Source organism: Lithobates pipiens, unplaced genomic scaffold (genome assembly GCF_037356315.1).
Source record: "Lithobates pipiens isolate NorthernLeopardFrog02 unplaced genomic scaffold, aLitPip1_a1.2 Scaffold_18, whole genome shotgun sequence".
Classification (NCBI taxonomy): Eukaryota; Metazoa; Chordata; class Amphibia; order Anura; family Ranidae; genus Lithobates; species Lithobates pipiens.
This window is the reverse complement of record NW_027507758.1, coordinates 430,206,432-430,231,000: the sequence shown is the minus strand read 5'-3', so window position 1 is coordinate 430,231,000 and position 24,569 is coordinate 430,206,432. Positions and strand designations below refer to the sequence as shown.

General features: G+C 42.8%; 1 protein-coding gene across 5 annotated transcripts in view; it reads left to right on the top strand.

The window, feature by feature from the left end:
* SCHIP1 (schwannomin interacting protein 1) overlaps positions 1 to 24,569 on the top strand; it is a 595,708-nt gene that overhangs the window by 482,231 nt on the left and 88,908 nt on the right. Inside the window, exon 1 of one of the 5 annotated variants that reach the window (XM_077488073.1) lies at positions 5,340 to 5,488. The exons of the other annotated variants lie outside the window; for them this stretch is intronic. Within the exon in view, the coding sequence (XP_077344199.1) occupies positions 5,426 to 5,488 (63 nt within the window). The 5' untranslated portion in view covers positions 5,340 to 5,425. Of the gene's footprint in view, positions 1 to 5,339; positions 5,489 to 24,569 lie in introns of those variants that run through there. 5 annotated transcript variants of the gene reach the window in all.

The following is a 24,569-nucleotide window of genomic DNA, read 5'->3' as shown; positions in this document are numbered from 1 at the left end:
AAAAATCTAATAACATGTTATTATTTATGGTATTAATGTGGTACTTAAACCTGGGACCCTGCATTCACTATATCTGATCCCCCACAGTATACAGAACATGAAAATTGAATTATTTTAGTAAATATAAACTGCTTAAATACCTTTTTCTTATCGGCAGTATATAGCAGTCTTGTGACTTCTATCAGTGTCTGGTTAAAGCTTGTAGGAGGAGTTTTCATTCTCCCATGAATGTCCTATAAGGATGTAGGACCCCTGACCCTCTGTCTGGACAGTGCTGATAGGTCCTGATTACATGCACCTTCCCAAAAAAGAAAAAGCTCTCTAGCAATACACACCAAACTGAGCATGTGCAGACTGACTCCACTAACTGTCTTATCTGGACATGTTTTGGGGACATTGCAAGTGGGGGAGGATCTGTGCATATAGGATCAAACCGCCTTTTTACAAAATGCAGAGGATTAACCCCTTCGGTTCCACAGTGAGTATAACAAGCATGCTTTATTGCATATACACAGTGATTTTACTGTTGTGGGTTTAGTAACACTTTAAGGTTTGAACATGCACTACAGACACAGATTTAGCCAATATATAACCAGTGTTAATTTTGACGTCAAATTTAAATTAAGTTTTAGTTGTGGTCTTTTGACTAAAATGCCATTTTAGCTTTAGTCATATTCTAGTCATATTTTAGTTTTAGTTTTTAGTTGACTAAAATGGTGTTAATTTTGGCGACAAAATGAACACTGGCTGAGATCCGTTTTTCCCGACTATGTCATAGATACAAATCTGACTTCATTGGGCAATGGAATGTCCATGTACACCTAAATACCCCTGGATATCTATAAGCATTGTAAGGTGTAAGTCCCTTGGTCTGCCTTTCAGTGATTAAGAATGTTCTCCACATTCTGATAGATAGTAGAAAGACTTTTGACATGAGCATTCCCTGTTGTCATTCCACTCGAACCCTCAAACTCAGGGAGTTCTCAGCTTTCAGGTGGCCTTTTAAAGGTGACCCAAATTTTACTTCTTCTTTTTTTTTTATTCAGCAAGTGTGAGTCCTCCACTGAAAGAGTGGAAGGATAAATCCCCCCTGACAGGTTCTTGCATTTTTATTGTTCACACAGGCATACTTAAAGTGGTTGTATACCATTTAGCGCATTTTTACGTACAGGTAAGCCTATAATAAGGCTTACTTGTAGGCAAAATTAATATCTCCTAAACCTGTACCGTTTAGGGCAGTGATGGTGAACCTTGGCACCCCAGATGTTTTGGAACTACATTTCCCATGATGCTCTTGCACTCTGCAGTGTAGTTGAGCATCATGGGAAATGTAGTTCCAAAACATCTGGGGTGCCAAGGTTTGCCATCACTGGTTTAGGAGATATTCACCTTGCATGCAGCAGCTGACATCAGCTGCGCATGCGCAGTGATGGTCCGGTGTATCTGGAGTGACATCATCGCGGCTCTGGCCACTCACAGCGCCGAAGCCGCAAACGTCAGCTCCCTCGGCAGTGACTGGGAGATGGTGTGGGGGCTTCGCTCTAGTGTTAGTATTTAATAAAGAGCTAGTATGCTAGCATTATGCCTTTGTCTTATAGATTTGTTTTATTTTTATTCTGGGTATACAATCTTTAATAAAGCAGACCTTCAGTCATTTTTCAACTTTCTATCTATTAAATCTTCTCTCCTTGTTGTTTTAACTTTGGATAGTAAAACATTTGTTTTCTGCCAGTAAATACCTTATACAGCCCACTTCTGTTTCTTGCCTGGTAAAAAGCCTAGGCTTATTATTATTATGCAGGATTTATATAACGCTAACAGTTTATGCAGCACTTTACAATATAAAAGGGAGACAATACAGTTATAATACAATAAAATACAAGAGGATTAAGAGGGCCCTGCTCAGAAGAGCTTACAATATAATATTGTGCATGAGTTTTCATAAGAGGGCCAGTGAGAGCTGCAGGGCTGTAGAGCTGGATGTGTGCCTCTGTGTAAATCCAGGAAGTGAACAGGCAGCGGCTTCAGCTGCCCACAGTTAAAATGGATGCAGTCAGACTTGCTGGAGGGAGATTTCTGCAGCTTATTTGGCAAGTACAGAATCACAGTATATATAAAATAATATGCAAAGTGGTTGGAGGGAAGCTTCAGAATGGCAAAGATGTTTTTATTACAAATTATGTGAGTAAACTGCAGTTCCTCTGGTTGTAAACCTCAGACATGAAATATGAGCAAAGCATATGCTTCTATAGTGTGTAGTTGTCCCAATTTGGAGCGCTAAGTCAATTTTGTCTGCTGCTTTGTTTGCTATCAGCATGAATGACTTCTGACAAGTTTCCCTGACACCGAGAAGTAAAAATGTGACGGGGAGGGATCATCAGCACACAGCTTGTGATTGAGATCCTTAGCTCTGTTCCAGTGTGCTGTGTGAAGAGGGGTGTGTCCCTTCTCTGAAACCAGCTCTCAGAGCTCTGCAGTGGGTGATTTCAGCTCTCCGCCCCCTGTTTTCTGACATCTCAGACAAGCTTTATAAATTCTATAGTTTGAATAGATGTAGAGAAGACTGCAGATAAACAGGTACAACTTATGTGGGAATATTTGTTTCATCTCTTTGTATCACCTGAGGCCAGTCACTTCACTGGGCAAATGGAAGGGTTTACTACTTTAAGCATAGCCATCGCATGGGTTTACACTGTAGTACGCCCATGTAACAAGGCCGAATGGCACAAGCTGATGTTAGAAGATGATTGGTTGCCATGCATGGCTGCTTCATATTCCCCAAATGTGTCAGCCTGCTGGTATCCCTGTGTACCCCGCACTGGGTGAACTCCTTAAAAATATGTTTGGCTGCTTCAGAAAGCCTTGCAACTACATATCAAGTAAAGTGTACTTTTTATTATTAAAGAAATATTACTAATTCATAATATACAAATGAATTCATGAACAAGACCAAACCTGTAAATCCTATTTCAGCAAAGACATTGTAGCTAACATCCTTTGTCAGAATGAGCCTTAGGCCGCGTACACACGGGCGGACAGTTTCAGCGGACAGTCTGACGAACAAAGTCTTACGGAATTTCTGTAAGACAGTCCGTCCAAACTTGGTTTCAGCGGACAGTCCGCTCGTGTGTAGGCTAGTTCGACAGACTAAGTTTGGCGCATGCTCAGAAAGGATTTACACGGCCGAAGGTTGCATTGCAGTGTATTGGACGTCGAATTTCTCGTCCCGTCGTACGTGCCGTTCACGTCATCGCGCACGCTTTCAGCGGACTGTCTGCTCATCGTGTGTGGTCAAGTCCGTTCATGCAAATTTTGAACGGACTGTCTGTCGGATTGTCTGACGAACTAAGTTGGGCGAACAGTCCGCCCGTGTGTATGCGGCCTTACTGTGAAACGCGTAGAGGGAAGATTGCTCCCCATCAGGAAAAATAGCGACTTTTTAGAAGAATTCAGAAAAACGCTTTAAAAAAGTATGGCAATATTTGTAAAGGGGAGAGTCATATTGGGAGGGATGTTAACTACAATACCCTTTTTATTGAGATATGAACTCATTCTATGGGGTCTTTTTCTCCTGTATCTTTTTTTTTATTTGCGTCATTTTGATCTTATGGTGCAACTCAGTTGAGTAAGCCAAAACATTTGCTTTGCAGTAGATCTTCTCTATTCAGTTCAGTGATGATGCACTTCATAGAGTGTTTGACCCTCCCTGTTTTACTTACCTGAGCCCTAGAACTTGACCCACGGGACATGCTTTCTCTCTGCCCGGGGTTCTTGGCTCTTGATTGGATAGATGGATAGCAGCGCAGCCATTGGCTCCTGCTGCTGTAAATCAAATCCAATGATGCGGGCGCCGGGGGGTGGGGCCAAGTCCTGCATTCGGCCTATATGGACTCGGGAGCGAGCCCTCAAGGTAACCCCCCAGGAGAGCGCTTCTTGTTTTGGAACTACATTTCCAATGATGCTCATGCACTTAGCAGTGAAGTTGAGCATCATGGGAATTGTAGTTCCATAACATCTGGGGTGCCAAGGTTCGCCATCACTGTTCTAGGGGGTTATCTGATGTGGGAAGGAGCCGCAAGAGCCTCAAAGGGTCCCCAGAAGATCAGGTTCAGGGCCACTCTGTGCAAAACAAGGTACACAGTGGAGGTAAGTATGATATGTTTGTTATTTAAAAACCAAAAAACAAACCTATAGGGGGTTATTTACGAAAGGCAAATCCACTTTGCACTGAAAGTGCAATTTCAAGTGCAGTCGCTGTAAATCTAAGGGGTAGATCTGAAATGAGGGGAAGCTCTGCTGATTTTATCATCCAATCATGTGCAAGCTAAAATGCTGTTTTTTTATTCTCCTTGCATGTCCCCCTCGGATCTACAGCGACTTTACTTCCAAGTGTACTTGTAGTGCAAAGTGGATTTTCCTTTAGTAAATAACCCCCACAGTGCCACTTTAATGTATATTGTACACCCCACTTTTCTCTTTAAAATAAAAATATTTTTAATGGAAATCTAAAATCATTTTATACTATGAGTTGAATTAATAATATTTGTTTAATAATAAAACTTTGTATCGCTATTTCTAGCACCTTTAGTGCCCGTTCACACAGGGGCGACGCGACTTGCAGCGCGACTCACAGACGCGACCTGCACACGACTTCAGTGGCGACTTGCAAAATGACTTCTGTATAGAAGTCAATGCAAGTCGCCTGAAGTCGCCCCGAAAATAGTACAGGAACCTTTTTCTAAGTCGGAGCGACTTGAGTCGCTCCTATTAGAACGGTTCCATAGTACAGAACCGAGCGCGATATATCAGTCGGCTAAGTCGCCTGACAAGTCGCGGTAGTGTGAACGGGCACTTAGAGTCACAGCCTGGGTGGCATTATTTTTGGTGTTTTTATTTTTTGCATTTTTTCTATTTTTTTTTCTTATTCTAGTGTTGTAATTTTTGTTATGAATGCTGAGTTGTGTGGTATTGTCTGTATGCATGATTATTGTCTGGCTTTTTTGTATATACTGCCATTAAACTAGTACAGAATCCAGGAGTCAGAGACTGGCATCTTCCAATGTTTTGCACCCAGAATATGCAAAGATCAGTTTTGGGAGGGCACACACCAGGACTCTGAAATGATTTTATATATAAATTTGCCTGTTATTGAATGATGACACGTTAATGTGAGTATACAGTACATCCCAAAGGTCGGAGGGGTGATGTCTCAAATTCCTTTTCACTTATTCATGTAGTGTTGATGATTTTTCACCGGTTCACGTGGCTAATTTCAATGCACTTTGCTCATCTACACCTTGGACAAAGGTTGGAGGAGATGAGTAGACGCACGCTTACACTAGTTTAGTTTGAACGATTGCATATAGGTGGCATTAGCTGTACTTTGAAGTAGCACATAACGAGATTGTACTTTTAAAACAAGTGGATGCAAAGTAGAATGATCAACAGAAATGCCACGAATGCCAATGCACTTCTTCAGGGTCGCTGGGTAAGTGGAAGATGCCATCCATGACTTCTTGAGCTATGATGAATTATGTGGCTGGCCTGTATGGTAAATTATTGTAAAGTGTGTGTAGTTTACATCATCATTTATTGTTATATTTAAAGTACAGCTGTGATCAAATAGAGCTGTATATAATGTATGTGACTAGGTTCACACTAACAAATGCTGTGAAAATCCACAGTGGATCACTTTTCAGAGTCTGGAAAAGCATGTATGTTTTCAGGAGGAGATCTTGCTGCATTCTGAATTACTTATTTCTGACGATCAGCAATGTATAAAAAGACGAATGCACCGCAACTAAGAGCCAAATTTTTTTTTTTTGGTTGCGGCGTGGCCCCATTGACTTGAAGGGCTGAGTTTGGCAGGCAGTGCTGCCTGTCAAGTCGATATGCTTTCTTACATTTTCCACTGCCATAACGCAAAGTATCGTAGCTGCGGCATTTGAACAACCTCCACAGTAGGTGGGCAACCACAGGGCAGTAAAAATGTGGCTGAGCTGCCTATTTTTAATGGAAAAATAATTTCTTCTGTCCTACCAGATGGGGCTTCTGTATGGTAGGACAGTGCAAACCATGGGTGCTCAACCTGCGGCCTTCCAGCTCTTGTGCAACTACAAGTCCCATGAGGCATTGCAAGGCTGCCAGTTACAAGCATGACTCCCAAATTCAGAGGCATGATGGGACTTGTAGTTGTGCAACAGCTGGAGGGCTACAGATTGAGCACCTATGGTGTAAATGTTAGAACTATATGGACAAAATACTAATCCTTTAGCAGGTACGTTAACTTCCATTATTCATATTTCATGTGCGTTTATTCGGCTGTTTGCCTTACATTTGTGTTAGGGGCAACCCCTCACGTGAATTAAAATCTTAAATGTCATTTCCCCAATGTTTAAAGAGGAACTGCAGTCTGCTCACATAATTTGTAATAAAACATATTTGCCATTTTATAAAGCTTCCCTCCAACCACTTTGTATGTAATTTTATATATACTGTGATTCTGTACTTGCCAAATATGCTACAGAAATCTCCTTCCACTGAGTCTGGCTGCATCCATTTTAACTGTGGGCAGCTGAAGATATTGCCTGTTCAATTCCTGGATTCACACAGAGGCACATCTGCAGCTCTCATTGGCCCTCTTATGACTCATCCCCCCTCCCTTCCTGGCAAACTTTCACAAGAGTGAGAGAGAGAGAGAGAGCCGTGCATGATGTCATAAGCCTAGGCTAATGACCAGCCAAGAAACAGGAAGTGGGCTGTATAAGGTATTAACTAGCAGAAACAAAATGTTTTACTATCCAAAGTTAAAACAACAAGGGCAGAAGATTTAATAGATAGAAAGTTGAAAAAATGACTGAAGGTCCGCTTTAGGTTTTAACTTTGTAACAAATCACAAGGTGAGATGCAATAGTAGGGGCTTATCTGTGTCTCCTTGCTAAACCAAAAAGACTGAATTTCCACTTAAAGAGGAAGTAAACCCTGATGGGCTCTTTGTCTCCCTGCAAAGGTAAAGCATAATGGGCTACTCTGCATCACATAGTAACCCATTATGTGTCACTTACCTGGCACAGGAGACAGCGATGTCACCACTGTCCCCTGTAGCATGAAGCGTCCATCTTCTTCCGGGCATCGCTTCTCCAGCGATGTGAGTGGCCAGAGCAGCGATGACGTCACTCCCACGCATGCGCAGGGAGCCGCCACTAACGGCATACCGCCATTAGCAGCGGCATGCTCAGTGCACCTGCGCATTGCTGTCTACCGTGCATGCGCCTTAGACAGCGGTGCCTGTCTTTTTGCAGATATCTCCTAAACCGTGTAGGTTTAGGAGATATTTCATGGACCTACAGGTAAGCCTTAATCTAGGCTTACCTGTAGGTCAAAGTGGTCTGTAAGGTTTTACAACCACTTTAAGTATTAGGCCCCTTACACACAGGATGGGCTCTGTTGGAGTCTGCCTGCTCAGCGGGGGAATCTGTCCACTAAGCAGGAGGACACAGACACAGCTAAAGCAGAGCAGACACAGACACAAACTGCTCTCCTCCGCTATAGGCTGTCGGATGGAAACAGAACACCTGTCCGTTTTATACCTGGCTGCCATCCGATCTGATACGCCAGACTGATGGCGAACGGATTCTCATCAGTCTGTTTTTAGTCAATAGGATTGGATGTCGGCGGGTGTCAACAGACACGTGCCCGTTGACAATAGAGGAGACTGGAGGGTCCTGTCAGTTTGTCAGGCGGACCCGGTCAGTCCACCCATGTGAAAGGGCCCTTATTTGTCCTGTAATTCGCTAAGTATAAATAATGAGAATCCCATAATGCTAAATAGTCAGTAATATATCATGCTGCAAAGGAATTTATTTTACTTGCATGTGTGCCGATTTAGGTGGCAGCACATGTACATTATGCAACTGAATATTGTCGCTGTTGAAAAATCTTAAACCATTTGTGTCTGTTATGGGCCGTTTTTCTCTGTCTAGTGTAGAATGCATTAATACTCGACTTTTCAAAGAATGTTTTGACAAATTGAGGCATTTTCTGTTAATATCCGATGGGAGATGGACAATGAAGCAAAGGAAATTGGTCAACTGCTAAGTCCATAAACCCTTAGGAGCCAGATCTATTTCATTTTAATGTAGTCACTTCACTGATGGATTAAGGGCTTGTTTACACCACAATCCCTGCGCTCAGTGTGCAGTCCTGCATGTGCGTTTACTGCAAGGTTTAGGGGTGATAACTACTGTGATAGTGCTTCAGGATCGCATGCAATGCCGATTCTCATTAACAAAGTCATTATTTTCTTCAAGGCAGACAAAAACGGTGCTTTCTGCAGCAAATGTAAATAGCTTAATGGCAGCAACAAGAACACAACAAAAGGTCCTCTTATCTTCAGCACAACAACAAGATTTACCCACATAGGGGAATTACCTAATGGCAGCACAGTCCCAACTCAGCCATTTTAGCAGCTTCCAGCTAATGTGCAACACCCAGGTGTCTCCTGTCCAAACTCCCACCACTCCCCACCTGCCCTTGGAGCTTCCTGTTTCCTGCAGGTCAGCTTAAAGTGGAACTAAACCCTCCTATCATTTTCAGCCAAGGAAGCTGCCATTTTGGCCTCAATCTTCAACTGCCGCGGTGCTGCACATGTGATCAGTTATGACCGTTGGATGGTTTGACAGTTTGGTTGAGAGCACAACCAATGTGACAAATAGCAAACTGTTTTTGAAACTGTTAAATTGATGGGTTTACTTCTGCTTTAACCCTTTTGGGCCCAGAGGTCCAATACTCAGGGGTGGAGGTTCTTTCCCACCTGAATATCTTTTTGAACCTGGGTCTCAAATAGGAAACAATGCAGAGAGAACTGTAAGTCAGTCCTCTCCTTTTGTGATTGCACTGTCCCAGGACTTTTCACCCTTTCATGGTCGGGGACCCCTGAGTACACCAAATCCCCCATCCGTTCAGAACCCATCCTCGACATCCTGTATATTACATGCATTTGTAATGTGTTTCGGCATGTTTGCAGTGCTTCTGCGGTGCATTTTTTAGGCATATGTTTTTAATTTTTTCTGAATTGCATCTACATGCATTTGCACTACATTCATGTGCATTCCGGCATGTTAGAAATGCAGAAGGCTGTACTTTTTTTTTGAACACATGTAAAAGCAATAGTGTAACTTTGGTTCATTAAAACACATTAATTGTTCTTGCATATGCATTCATACTGCAATTAAAAACACATGATTGTATCTGGTGTAAATGAACCCTCATTCATACTGCACTGTGTACATTGTTTTCTAGCTTATAATGTTAAAGAGGAATTAAACCCCAAAACACAAATGTAATCTATTTTAGCATACCAGTACTTAAAGCGGAGCTCCACCCAAAAATGGAACTCATGCGTTAAGTACTGGTGACCCCCTGACACATTTGGCATTTGATTTTTGTTGGGGGGAGCGGGTACCCAGTTTTGACAGGCACCCAGCTCCCACTTCCTCCCCTGGTGCCGAAAGGAATTTCACCTCTCCCCCCTCCCTCCCTGCAATCTTCTTGGACACGTCACAGGTGCCAGAAGATTGCCCAGCCATTCACCAGCTGCAGTGCGGCTCACACATGCACAGTGCGTGCCCCGCTGTGAAGCGACAGCCGCGTGCTGAGAGGAGGGGGAGAGGAGCGAGGCTTTGTGCGCCCACATCGCTGGACCGTGGGACAGGTGAGTGTCTGTTCATTAAAAGTCAGCAGCTACACTTTTTGTGGCTACTGACTTTTAAATGGGTGGTACTCCGCTTTCAAGTGACACCAAACTCTGGTTTATTAAGTTCTGTTTAAGTATGTGTTTGTACCCCAAAAATACCTTCTTTTTTTTTTCTCGGTCTCCTGCAAGTCCCCAAGTTCACACTGAAGAAATGACACTTTGCTACAATGTAAAGTAGTGAGTGTACAGCTTGTATAACAGTGTAAATTTGCTGTCCCCTCAAAATAACTCAACACACAGCCATGATGCCCCACAGATGCTCAATAGGGTTTAGGTCTGGCGATATGCTTGGCCAGTCCATCACCTTAACCCTCAGCTTCTTTAGCAAGGCGGTGGTCGTCTTGGGGTCGTTATCATGTTGGAATACTGCCCTGTGGCCCAGTTTCCGAAGGTAGGGGATCATGCTCTGCTTCAGTATGTCACAGTACATGTTGGCATTCATGGTTCCCTCAATGAACTGTAGCTCCCCAGTGATGGCAGCACTCATGCAGCCCCAGACCATGACACTTCCACCACCATGCTTGACTGTAGGCAAGACACACTTGTCTTTGTACTCCTCACCTGGTTGCCGCCACACATGCTTGACAGCATCTGAACCAAATAAGTTTATCTTGGTCTCATCAGACCACAGAACATGGTTCCAGTAATCTATATCTTAGTCTGCTTGTCTTCAGCAAACTGTTTGTGTATCATCTTTAGAAGAGGCTTCCTTCTGGGATGACAGCCATGCAGACCAATTTGATGCAGTGTGCGGGTATGGTCTGAGCACTGACAGGCTGACCCCCCACACTCACATGTCTATTCCCTAAAGACAACCTCTGGATATGACGCTGAGCACGTGCACTCAACTTCTTTGGTCGACCATGGAGAGGCTTGTTCTGTGTGGAACCTGTCCTGTTAAACCACTGTATGGTCTTGGCCACTGTGCTGCAGCTCAGTTTCGGTGTCTTGGCAATCTTCTTATAGCCTAGGACAGTGATGGCGAACCTTGGCACCCCAGATGTTTTGGAACTACATTTCCCATGATGCTCCTGCACTTTGCAGTGTAGTGGAGCATCATGGGAAATGTAGTTCCAAAACATCTGGGTGCCAAGGTTCGCCATCACTGGCCTAGGACATCTTTATGTAGAGCAACAATTCTTTTTTTTCAGATTCTCAGAAAGTTGTTTGCCATGAGGTGCCATGTTGAACTTCCAGGGAGAGTGAGAGCGATAACACCAAATTTAACACACCTGCTCCCCATTCACACCTGAGACCTTGTAGCACTAACAAGTCACATGACACCAGGGAGGGAAAATGGCTAATTGGGCCCAATTTGGAATTTTCACTTAGGGATGTACTCACTTTTGTTGCCAGCGGTTTAGACATTAATGGCTGCGTGTTGCGTTATTTTGAGAGGGCAGCACATTTAGGCCCCTTTCACACTAACGTCCCGTTCAGGCCCGCCTGTCAGTTTTTCAGGCGGACCTGAACGGGTGCTCCATAGAGCTCTATGGAGCGTCGGATGTCAGCGGTGACATGTCCGCTGACATCCGACCCGCTCCGATCCGAAAAAGTGTGACGGAGGAAAAAGCTATTTTTCCATCCGTCTGCGGATCGGATCGGGTGACGACGGGCACTGCGGTCCGTCGTCATCCGATCTCCCATAGGGGAGAGCGGCGCTGTGACAGGTCCGTCCCTGCACAGTGTGCGGAGACAGACCTGTCATCTCCCTGCTCAGCGGGGATCGGCGGAGTGATCCCCGCTGAGCAAACGGACATCCACGGGGCGGATCAGAACTGATCCGCCCCGTGTGAAAGGACCCTTACACTGTTATACAAGCTGTGCACTCACTACTTTACATTGTAGCAAAGTGTCATTTCTTTAGTGAGGGGTGTACTCACTACTACAACCAAATGGAAGTGAGGAGGATATGTAGAGGTTCAGGAGCTCACATGTTCCTGTATGTGTGGCATATTTATTCAATGGATTATCAGGTGTAGATCTGTTATTTTGGTCATCAAAGTTAGATTGGAAAATAAATCAATCATTTATTGAACCGTGTATAGTCACCAGTAGATGTATTAGCAGATGAGACTGATAGATTGACTTGATTAACAAATCAAAGCTGAATTCCAGCTCTCACTTTATAATCTGTTACAATGACATTTTTTTCTTCCTTTTCTTTCCTTTTGCATCTGCTATGTTGGATGTAATTTCAGATGTTTGTTTTGCGCGTGTATTCGCATGTATTTGCGCGTATACGCGCACACAATAAATTTTCTCATAGCAGTGCAAAATACTGACCGGGAAGATTTTTCTCGTTTTTTACTCAAAAAGACACATTACTTGTGTACAGGCACATTGTAAACAATGAGCTGCATTTTAGATCAGTAAAAAACAAAACAAAAAAAAACAGCTGCACTGAGCTTTTTCAAGCTGCAGTGTGCAAGAGGCTATAACTGGTTTGCCTCATCACTCTAAGCCCTTGTACACACGGTCGGACATTCCGACTGGAAATGTCCAATCGGACCGCGTTGTCGGATAATCCGACCGTGTGTGGGCTTCATCGGACTTTTTTCGTTGGAATGTCTGACCAACAAAGTTTGAGTGCTGGATATAAAAATTTGCCGACAACATGATCCGATTGGACTTTGTCAGATCATGTGTAGAGAATTCCGATCAAAGTACCACGCGTGCTCAGATCAAATTCCTAGACCAAAGCTATTGGCTACTAGCCTGAACATAGTCCCGTCGTAACGAAATAACGTCATCACCTTATGAAGGATCGGATTTTCCGACAGCTTGGTCCGACCGTGTTTATGCAACACCAGTTTCGGACAAAATCCGACGGATTTTGTTGTCGGAATGTCCGACCGTGTGTAAAAGGGCTAACTGGTGCTTTGCTGGACAGCTTGGTCTGTTAAAGGAAGTTGAAAAATAACAGACTAAAGCCAAGTACACACGGGCCGAATGTTGGGCGGTTCAATAGAAACATTCGGCCTGTGGTACTGGAGTCGGTCCGACAGAAGCCGGACGTTTGGCCAGCTTCTGACGAAGGGGCATGACCAAATAAGTATGCCGAACTGCTTCAATGGCTGAGAGCACTGACCAGAGTGTTCTGGCTGAGCGGCTGCCCCCCCCCCCCCCCGTCAGAACACAATAGCACAGTAGGGGAGGTCGCTGTACTAACATTGCATAGTTAGTATAGCAGATCCTCTAGAGCTGTCAGGTTTTTTTTTTTTGTTCAGCCATGCTTGGTTGAACGAAAAAAAAATTATTAGTGTGTACAAGTCTTTACTGGCCAGATCTCCAGGTGAGAATAAAGGGGAAAAGTGTAAAAAAAGAAAACAAATGCAACCATACCTTCTAAGGATGCAATTTACTAACTTTTTTGTTTTGGGGATTTATACTGCTGTTACTGTGGTGAATGCTCAGTACGCACACATTTTGGGTTTGTATAGTAAACATTTGCTCAACAGTCGTTTTTCAAGTAACTTTTTTACTGTATTACGTGTTCACTCCTTATTTCCATAATGTCATATACAGTATTATGGGGTTCTTCTTTCCCCCCTTTGGTACAGACAGCATCAGGGAATACCAAGGCAAGATTGTGTTTGTTCCCTATTGTTTGAACAGAAATACTGCCTGACAGGATTTGAGCTTATAGCTGAATAGCAGCATGATACTCTGCAGTACTATGACTAAAAAGGTGTCCCACCACACCGTGCTTCTCTGTCCAACCCTGTACCCTTCCCACCCATCTGCTCTAATGAAATCTGCCCTTTTCATGCTGGGAACTCATTTCTAACCTTCAACAAAGGCACTTCAATAACTCACAGCTTTACAAAGTAGTTCCAGGCCTAGACAACATATTATTAAAGTGTATGTAACAATAAATCTCTTCTTTGCTTTCTTTCGGACTGTTAAATCCCAAATCCAGACAAAAATGTAATTTAAAGAAGTATAGCCAAAGCTCTTATGGCCCTACTTCTCCTATGAATCACAGGAGTGCAGTTTGTTCTGCATTTCTGTGACTTGTTTTCAGCTGACAGCGGACTAAAGCCTGCTGTCAGCTAACATCACTCGGTCCAGGCTCAGGAAAGATCCAGACTTTAGGGGGGGGCACTGGTCCCCTTATCGCCCCCCCTGTGGCTTCTCCTTCTTATGGGAGAGGACCCTGGCCCTGGAAGTGGTATGTTCATCAATAGGAAGTGTCCACATCATGCAGGCAGTGACTTGGACAGCTGAAGAAGGGCCCCAAGAAGTAAACAATTGATGAGAGAAGGATCGTCAAGTGGCCGTGGCATCAGGTAAGTAAAATGGGTGTTTGGATAGTTTTTTTTTTTTTCCTAATGAGAGGTTAGAGGGGGAGGAAGGGAGTTGGTAAAAGAAGTGTAAGATACGAAAAAAAAATACATACTAACTTAGGTGGATGCAGTATTAGTCTCCTGCCACCTCTATGACAGACATCTGAGCGATTAAAGGCCGCTGATCGCACAGTTCTCAGTCTACACTGAGCAGACAGGTGGTGACCATCAGTCACCACACTCTGCTCTGCACCTCCAACAATCACTGGAGTGCTAAACTGGTGAAGGGGTGGAAGTAGCTGGCTTAGTCTCCCAGCGCCGCACTGAGGGGCTGATCCAGCTGCCGGTCAATGTATCTGGGTAGATCCTGACATTAAAGTAGTAGCTGAGGTCTGTGTATTATCATCTGTTATGAGAATGTACAGATCAGACATTTAAATCTGGAGGATTTATTTGTATTGCATCGCTCAATAACAGATTTATTACAGTACTACCTAAAGGGGATCTTCACCCTAACTCTCCTGTTGTGCTAACATGCCCCCTCCCAACCTTCCAATGGACAATATGTTATTTTTTTTTTTTAAGTACTTTACGCTTTTCTCACCTAGGCAGGACTTTCTCCCCACCCCCTGTGCATGAGCAGATGTGTTGCAGGACTTGGGTCTGTCTCGGGAGCTCTGCAGTACATCAGTGCATGCATTGGGTTCCACCGCCATCTGTGCACGTGTTGGGTATTTCACGCACGCAATTAGACTGCTACCAGAGAAGTCTGAAACCTTCCCTGTCTTTGCACATACACTGAAAATCCCCTGAACATGCCCAGATGTGCCGGCTGTCTCTGCCAGGACCTGAAAACTGGGCAGAGCCCGCAGACACATCTGCACATGCGCCATAATGGTGGTGCCTGAGGGGGAGGGAGCCATCTGGGAGGCTGACTGAAGTTCTGCTTTAAAAGAAAACCTGTACTGAAAGAATATGAAGACTACCACCTCCCTGAAAATTCTAGTTGCCTGGCTGTCATGCTGATCTGATGGAGTAAGTATTTTGTGGCACAAACCTGAATGTGCACAGATCTTAAAAGTTGTGGCTTCCGTCTGACTTTTTCATGTACATTCCAGGGCAGTGTTGTGAAAATTATTGAAGTCTAAGATCAGCCAGGCAGCCAGCATTTTCAGGAGGTGTTCATATGTTTTTTGGAAGAGGTTTTGTTGCCATAATACATTCAGCTAATGTAACTCTTATTTGTTCATAAATACATGACTGAAATCACAAATAATGTCATACAGTTTAGAAAGCATTACCTGCAAGGACAGGAAAGTGATGACATGGAACTGAAGATTTGCTACTCATTATACCTATATGAATAGGGCCATTTAAATATGAACTTGGACATGAAATAGGTCTGGATGGACGTGCCCCCAGGATTTATTTCCTTCTCTTTCTTACTGTCACACAGATTGTATTCTTTACAGTGAAGCTGCATTTCTCTGAAACCACCCATCATTTCCATTACTTAGAGTGATGACTTGAGAAATATGGCATTTCATGACGTGTAGAGGGAGCCAGTTACTCGGTAGCTCTGTGTACAAGATGACCAGCAGATGGTACTGAAGTTCCATACACCCGGGGAAAGGAAAGTCATTATACACCGCTCTTGTGTTCTCTCATATTGTTCTAGCAGAATCGTGTATTAAAGAGGAGTCACCAAACGTTTTGTGGGAATATATAGAAAGATGTATCTGTGTGTGTGTGTGTGATACAGTATCTCACAAAAGTGAGTACACCCTCACATTTTTGTAAATATTTTATTATATCTTTTCATGTGACAATGCTGAAGAAATTACACTTTTCTACAATGTAAAGTAGTGACTGTACGTACAGCTTGTATAACAGTGTAAATTTGCTGTCCCCTCAACACACAGCCATTAATGTCTAAACCGCTGGCAACAAAAACAAGTACACCCCTAAGTGAAAATGTCCAAATTGGGCCCAATTAGCCACCCTCCCCCCGTGTCATGTGACTCATTAGTGTTATAAGGTCTCAGGTGCAAATGTGGAGCAGGTGTGTTAAATTTGGTGTTCTCGCTCTCACTCTCTCATACTGGTCACTGGAAGTTCAACATGGCACCTCATGGCAAAGAACTCTCTGAGGATGTGAAAAAAATAATTGTTGCTCTACATAAAGATGGAAATAGGCTATAAGAAGATTGCCAAGACCCTGAAACTGAGCTGCAGCACAGTGGCTAAGACCATACAGAGGTTTAACAGGACAGGTTCCACTGAGAACAGGCCTCGCCATGGTTGACCAAAGTATACGTGCTCAGCATCATATCCAGAGGTTGTCTTTGGGAAATAGACATATGAGTGCTGCCAGCATTGCTGCAGAGGTTGAAGGGGTGGGGAGTCAGCCTGTCAGTGCTCAGACCATATGCCACACACTTCATCAAATTGGTCTGCATGGCTGTCGTCCCAGAAGGAAGCCTCTTCTAAAGATTATGCACAAGAAAGCCTGCAAACAGTTTGCTGAAGACAAGCAGAATAAGGACATGGATTACTGGAACCATGTCCTGTGGTCTGATGAGAGCAAGATAAACCTATTTGGTTCAGATGGTGTCAAGCATATGCGATGGCAACCCGGTGAGGAGTACAAAGACAAGTGTGTCTTGCCTACAGTCAAGCATGGTGGTGGGAGTGCCATGGTTTGGGGCTGCATGAGTGCTGCTGGAGTTCATTGAGGGAACCATGAATGCCAATATGTACTGTGACGTACTGAAGCAGAGCAAGATACCCTCTCTTCCAAGACTGGGCCGCAGGGCAGTATTTGCACTAATTCATCCCAAAGTGTTCTATCGGGTTGAGGTCAATACTGTTAAATTCCTTTACCCCAAACTTCCTTATCCATGTCTTTATGAACCTTGCTTGTGCATTGGTCCAACTCATTTGATGGAAAGGGAATTTTGGTGTGGGGTTGTTTTTCAGGGGTTAGGCTTGGCTCCTTAGTTCTAGTGAAGGCAAATCTTAAGGTGTCAGCATACCAAGACATTTTGGACAATTTTATGCTCCCAACTTTGTGGGAACAGTTTGGGGATGGTGGCTGCACACCAGCGCGCAAAGGAAGGTCCATAAAGACATGGATGAGCGAGTTTGGGGTGAAGGAACTTGATTGACCTGCATGAGCTATGGGCCGAAAATCCAGCAGTGCATGTCCACAATGGGAGAAAACACAACATTTTAGAGGGTGGACGGCACCACAAGTAAAGATAGTAATCTATCCATATTACTAGGTGTATCCCCAAAAACTTCAAAAAAAGAGAATATTTTCTATATGCTTCAGTACAAACATAACTCTATTTCTAATGAAGGTTAGTGATTAACATTTGAGACATACGTGTGTATATGTGTGTGTGTGTATATATATATATATATATATATATATATATATATATATATATATATATATATATATATATATGTATATATATATATATATATATATATATATATACACACACATACAATATACAGGAATACCATCATCAACAATTAGCAGTGTGTGTGTTCTGATCTTTCAAAGTTGCACCCAGGCCCAGCTTGCTTTGTTCCGGTGCCTTCTCTGCCTATATATATATTTTGTTTTAACGACATCATTCCATGAATGCAACTATTTTATAGTTGCCAAATTGCGGAGCGATTGTACAAAACCGTATTATTAATATTGAGTAGTATCGTTCTTCTTGCATAATGTAGAGTAGTTCTACTACATTTTACTCTCCTCGATTTTACTTTCCTTGATTCCATTTCTTCTCTGAAGAGGCCAGTGACCTATACAAGTATATAAAAAAAAGTTAAATATCCTCTGGAAACCTACATGCGTTGATTAGACAAAGATCATTCCGTTCACATACTGGTAAATTTATAACTTTGCATTTTTTTAATTGAGAAGTAATAAAAATCAGGTCAATTCCAGGATTTATTGTGGGGACCCAGACTAGTGTGATCTTATTAGTTATTCTGATTGCATCATTTAATGTCTTAATTAAACACAGAAACATAATAGAGCAAGTATTTATGGCTGACTGGGCTTCCCCTCCCGAACAGTCCATTAGTCTTAAATAATTCAAGGCTTGTATGGCTGAGCACTATCCTTAGATACTCAGGAAAATGAAAATGTAACGGAAACAAATCTCATCACTATAATTTGCTTAATTAGAATGTGTTACTTGGTTAGAATTTCAGCAAGAGAAGAAAGGGATGTGCCTGTTAATAGATACGCACATCCATCTGTATAATATTAATGTAAGTATAATTAGAAATCGAAAAAATGGTTATATTGTAAGTTACTTTGCTGGGTCATTGTAAGTATTTTTATCCACTCAAAATATTTAATTCATTTTTTTTATTAAGCATTTTTTTCTTCGTCAACATAATGTGATGACTTTTTCCTCCTGGTTCACGGCAAATCTTTACAACAGGACAGGGAGTGGGTATATAAACAACAAATTACAGCTGGTCATAGACGGAAAGAATTTCAAATAAAAATTCTCAGCAAAAAAAAATTTGTGTAAAAATACTCAGAACATGGGAATGTCATTCAAAAGATTGAATTTGCTTTTAGCATTTGATTTTGGAATGAATGGACTTTTTTGAATGCAAGCCACATACACTGTTAGGCATTTGTTAGTTCCAGAAAGATTTTCCATCCTGGTCCTTGGAATGTTCTCTTCATTGCTTTTAAAAGTGAATGCTTTACGATTAGAAAAACAAACAAACTTTCTTAGAACATTCTTTTCCCAAATTGAATGAAATGAATGAGGTGATTGTAGCTGTATTAGTGTGTTTTCTGAATGAAATTCTACCCATCTATGGCCAGTTTAAAGTTTTGTTACCCCAACACTTCATATTCCTGATATGTGCCTGATGTACCATGTACTTGTTTGAGTATTGATTCCTTTATGTGGAATTCCTGGTGATCCTGCTAGTCCCTTTCAGTGGCAGCTGGTGCTTAATATTTTTGGGGGGCAACAAACAAGCCTTCCCGCCCCATCGCGTGGGAGACGGACAGCGGCATTCAATGCCACACCCCCCACCATGAGAGATGGGCGACGGCGATCAGTGAGACCTCACACCCCCCACGCAGGAGATGGACGACACTGACCACCACCCCCCACCATGGAAGACAGACGGCGGCGATCAGTGGCCTCACCTTAGGAGACTGATGCTGCTCCTCACTCCAGGAAAGGGCCAGGGCCGTTGCTTCTCCTCCTGGCCAAATAGGAAGTGGGTCCTGACTCCTGAGACACGATTGGGTCTCAGGATCCGCTTCCTGATTGGCTGGAAGGAGAATCGGGAAGACAATAGCAAATATTCGCTATTGTTACACAACTGGGTAGGCTCAGGGTGCAGTGCTCTGCGCCTCAAGCCCACCCTTTTTTTTTTTTAAGATAATTAGAGCCTCAGGCTGTAATCATGTGCTTAAAAAAGAAAAACATTGAAATCCATGCATCCAGCATCCTGTATGTAGATTAGGGACCGGACACATGGATTAGGAGGGTGGCACCACTGTGCCCCTAATGGACTGACCGCAAATTGTCCCTCTGCTGTCCTATTGAAAATTGACCACACTAAGCAGGAGATTACACTGTGGTCAGTTATCTAGCTGTGCTGGGAACTTAGTGTACTCTCCTCCAATGATTAGACTTGTCCTCACATGCCCCTGCTCCACAGCCATTTAATAGGAAGCTCAGTGTGCTGTTGCTTCTCCTCTTCCAGCTCGTATGCAGCTGAAAACAGAGGGAATGTGATCACTAATAAAAAAGGGAAAAAATGTATTTATGTTTTTTTTTTTTTTTTTTATATCTATACACAAAGGTTTTGCCTTTCATTTCTATTTTAAATGGAATGGATTGTTTTACAAGGTGACTGTTTACAATCACTTTAAGTCTGTCGTACACGAGGCCTTCTGATTGATGATTCTAATGAGACAAGCAATCATGTATTAGCCCAGCATGTACAGTACATCCATTGGACAGTCTGGGCTGGGTTTGGAGATTAGGTTGGTCCGGTGTTCTGTCAAAAGAGCCATCAGGTCAAAATCTCAAATTACATTACTTCCTTTGACTCTCCAGCAGCAGTATTTGCAGATTTCGACGACTTGCCTGTTTTCAGAGAACACCGGCAGCATATACACTACGGTACACAATAAGTTGGCTGTTTTGACAGAACACTGAATAAGGAGTAAAAAGGTTGTCACCCCCTAGGAGGTGGCCATGTTGTTGGTAACTGGCAGGCGGACTAACAATGTCCACTCATATCGTGTACTGTAGTGTGTACGCTGCCGGTGTTCTGTGAGAACAGGCAAGTCATCCAAATCTGCAATTACAGCTGATGGAGAGTCACCAAAAGTGACGTTGGTTGGAGATTTTGGGGGATTTTGGCTGTTTTGACAGAACACCAGCATACAGAAATGAATTAAAATAATTTTTCTTGTAATCTTCCAGGCTGTATAAACTGACTTTTTGATCCAAAGTTAATTTCAGAATTCGATATTGGAATATTGTATTTCCTTGATGTTACAGTACAGGACAGGCAGAGTCATAGGGGTTATATGCAGCTACCTTCAGGTGCAGCCAAGACATCTATCTACGTTTCTGCCTGTATCTTGTACTCCACGAAACTGATTTTACAGGTAAAGGTGGCCATAGATAGGTCTCAGGGTTGAATGAAACAAAACCGACCCAATTTTCTCATCCACACATTCAGTATGGATGCAGAAATCTTCCTCTGCTGTCAGGATATACAGATCAGCGCTGAAGTCTATAACCTGCAGCACTGATCAAGCAAGAAAATGGCAACAGGGTGATTGAACACAAGTCGATCGGTAGGTTGTGAACTGGCCAAATTTCAATCCATGTGTGGCTAGCTTTAGTCAAAAATCCTTTTTTTTCTTGATCGTACAGTACAGGACCAGGCAGACTTGTAGACGACTGAGCCATACCTGAAAGTACCCAACTCTACCTGTATCCTGTGCTGTACTCCAAGAAGCAGGTTTTCCAAATCAAAAAGTCGCAGGCACTCGTTCTGAGCGATGTTACAGGTATGTCGGCTCAGAACGGCAAAGCTCCCACCCTGCCGTTTCTGTACAATGGGTGAGGTGGAAGCAGTTAAAGCAGTATTAAACCAAAAATTTAAAAATTGCAACTTACCAATCATTCAATGTGGTGGCCGCATTCGTTTTTCTTTTTTAGCTTTTTCCCTTGGTTTTCATTTGGTGATCTGGCCAGTACCTCGCCTCCTGTTCTAGAGTGCTCCCACTCTGGATAAATCAGAACAGGGGACACCTTTGGACAATAGCATTGTCAGTCTGGGGCGAGGTGAGTGTTAGATGTATTAGAAATGTTTAAACACTTGATGCCCATGCTGTAGCTGAAAGACAGCTACAGCACAGGTTTAAATTGCCAGGAGGGTGTACATGGACATCCTCCCGTGCTCATGCAGCCTGCACTCCTCTCTGTGATCACCGAGTCCACCGATCCCACATAATGACTTTCACTGCTGCTAAACAGTGCCCACCAGTGCCACCTACCTGTGCCCATCAGTACTGATAAGCAGTGGCCACCAGTGCCACCCATCAGTGCTGCCTATCAGTGCCCATCAGATATTTGGTCTTTTTTTTTTTGTTTGGCAAAAGGGGGTATAGGTGCCCAGTAAGCAAGTGGTTAAATACACTGACAAATTTTAGCTGATCTCCAGCTCATGCTTTATAATCAGATACAGCAAACCTTTATTTTTTTTCTTTCGGTATAAGGTTTTACATAAATAAAATCGAATCATTGTAAGTACCCATGTCAGTGTTAAATGATTTGTCCTATCCCTGTACATTGATTCATTTGGAAGAGAATTAGTAAGCTGAAATACAGGGTGGATATAAATCAATGATTAGAAAAAAAAAAATAAAAAAAAAATCTGGATTTAAATCAGATTTTTTTTTAATTTAAATCGATTTTTATGATTTTTATCAAATGTATTTAAATAAAATGCTTTTGGAGTAAAAATCTTTGGCCTAGACCAATGTTTCTCAACTCCAGTCCTCAAGGCGCCCGAACAGGTCACGTTTTTTTTAGGATTTTCTGCAGATGAAACGGCTGTGGTAATTACCAAGGCAGTGAAACTGATCAAATCACCTGTCCAAAATAATGGGAAGCATGAAAACATGACCTGTTGGGACGCCTTGAGGACTGGAGTTGAGAAACACTGGCCTAGACTACATATGCTAATCTCGGGCTCTGACTTTACTCAGAGGAAGGTCAGCAATGGCAGGCTTTATATCTCTCACAAAAAGACCGTCTTTAATTCTTTTGATATCTTTTTTAATTTTTTTAATTTTGCTGTATAGCTTCTAATAAGACTTCATCGCAGTTAAGCTGACCATACACTATTAGATGCTTGCTGTGCCTATTGTATGCTGGCATCAGCTGCAGGCAGCTGTCTGAATACCCAAACCTATGGACTTAGACACTGTTTGGCTGAAAATTTTCTAACCAGCTTCAGTTAATGGATATCAGGCAAGAAAAGGCCGACCTGGCCACCTACGCAGCAAATTTCTGAAAAACCGCTCGCATTTTGCATAGTCTTTGGCTAGCTATGGGCAGTTGTGCAATTTAAGATGATTTTGGCCCTTTTTTTGATCTTTGTGCGCAGTTCACATTGTGAAGTCTAGGGTCTGAGCAGAAAATATTGCTGTTCTTGTTTAGAAGATTCCGTGTTTCATCACGGAATGAAAGAACATATTGATTAGAACATTAAAAAGGCATTCACTCTTTCCACCACTTTGTTTCCACATCGCTCCCCATTATACGCTCAGCGTATCTCTCTAATATGTTGCAGAATACACAGAGACTGAATAATTCTTACATAATTCTTTTTATATATAATTTATCACAAGGAAGGATGACTATTCCGAGAATTAAAAAGAAGACCAGCGCTGGTTATTTTGGTGAAGAATGGCCATCCCACATGAATATTACCTTCTCTCAGTTAGCGTGACATATGAATAACATTTTCTTCTTGGTTACTTCTCTCTGTTTTCTGTCTGAAGGGACCCCCATAGCATTACATAGGAAAATCTTATGTCCACCTCAGTGCAGACTCATCATTTTGGAGGAAGAGGCTCCTGCCATTGGATTTCCAGCTCAACTTCTATGGAGAAAGACTTGAAGTATCTATGTTGAGTTTGTAATTATCCTAAATGGATTTTTCTCTCGGTGTCGGTGAGGCGGCGGATCTCAGGCTATACACTGTGAGACTGGTCTGAAAATACTCAGACTATTATTGCTGCTGGCAGCTGTGTGTGATATTAAAGTTACACCCTTTCATATAGATGGCTGTGCTTGATTCATTTAATTTCAGTGATACCTGGCTATATAGTTATTCCGTTTTACCGAGTTTGATGATATGTGAATTCCATGTTCCCACTGCACCCACTTTTAGATTAATCATGCACTTAGACGCATATACTATTTTAGATTTGGAGTTTTGCCGCTTTGTTTAGATCCCCACACCTGCCAGCGAGAGATATGAACCACCTCTAACCAGGTTGTACCATCCCTCATTCTGTTTGGACCCGGGCAGTTTTCTTCCCTTACCTCCTGAAGAAGCGAGGAATTCCCACGAAATGCGGCAAGATAAAGCAAGACTGCCTACCCACGGAAGACACTTAATTTGTTGTTTGTTTAACTTACTTTACTGATGTGCAGGGTGTCTGTTATTGCTGTGGGAAGGTCTTAAGGGAGGACTGCTTTACTGTTTTTATCCTTTTATGTTTTTAGACTTATTTTGGAATAATAAAATCTAAATATTTTATTGAAGAGTTGTTTGTCAAAAGTCCATCTTGCTCCTTTCTTTTTTTAAAGTATATACAGTATATATAGGATGCACTGGTGCTCAATATTTTTTTGGGGGGGTTGGCGTCAAACAACCACCCCCCCACCTGGGCGGGTCAAACGGGAAGGCGATGATCTGTGACCTTACCTTCCAATGACGAGGTGGTGCTGGATCCAGGGTAGGGCTCCTTGAAGCAGTTGTTGCTGCCCCTCACTCCAGCTTGCTGAGGGAAGAGCCGATGCCATTGCTTCTCCTCCCTGGACAATAGGGTCTCGGAACCTGCTTTCTGATTAACCGGGCAGAGAAGCAGGAAGACATTACCGATTATTCGCTAATGTCACACAACTGGATGGGCTCAGGCTGCAGTGCTCTGCGCCCCGAGCCCACACTTTTGTTAAACCAATTAGAGCCTTAGGCTCTAATCACGTGCTTCTTTAAAAAAAAAAACCCCTTTGAAATCCAATGCGTCCGGCGCCCTGCATGGAGATTAGAGGCCAGACGCATGGATTAGGGTGGCGGCGCCCCTGCACCCCTAATGGAGCAACCGCCACTGATAGGATTTTGGTTTCTTTTTGTAATCCTTGATGTTCTATAAACTATTCATGTTGGGTTGATCTGAGTGATTTTAGTAAAAACGATTCTTAATT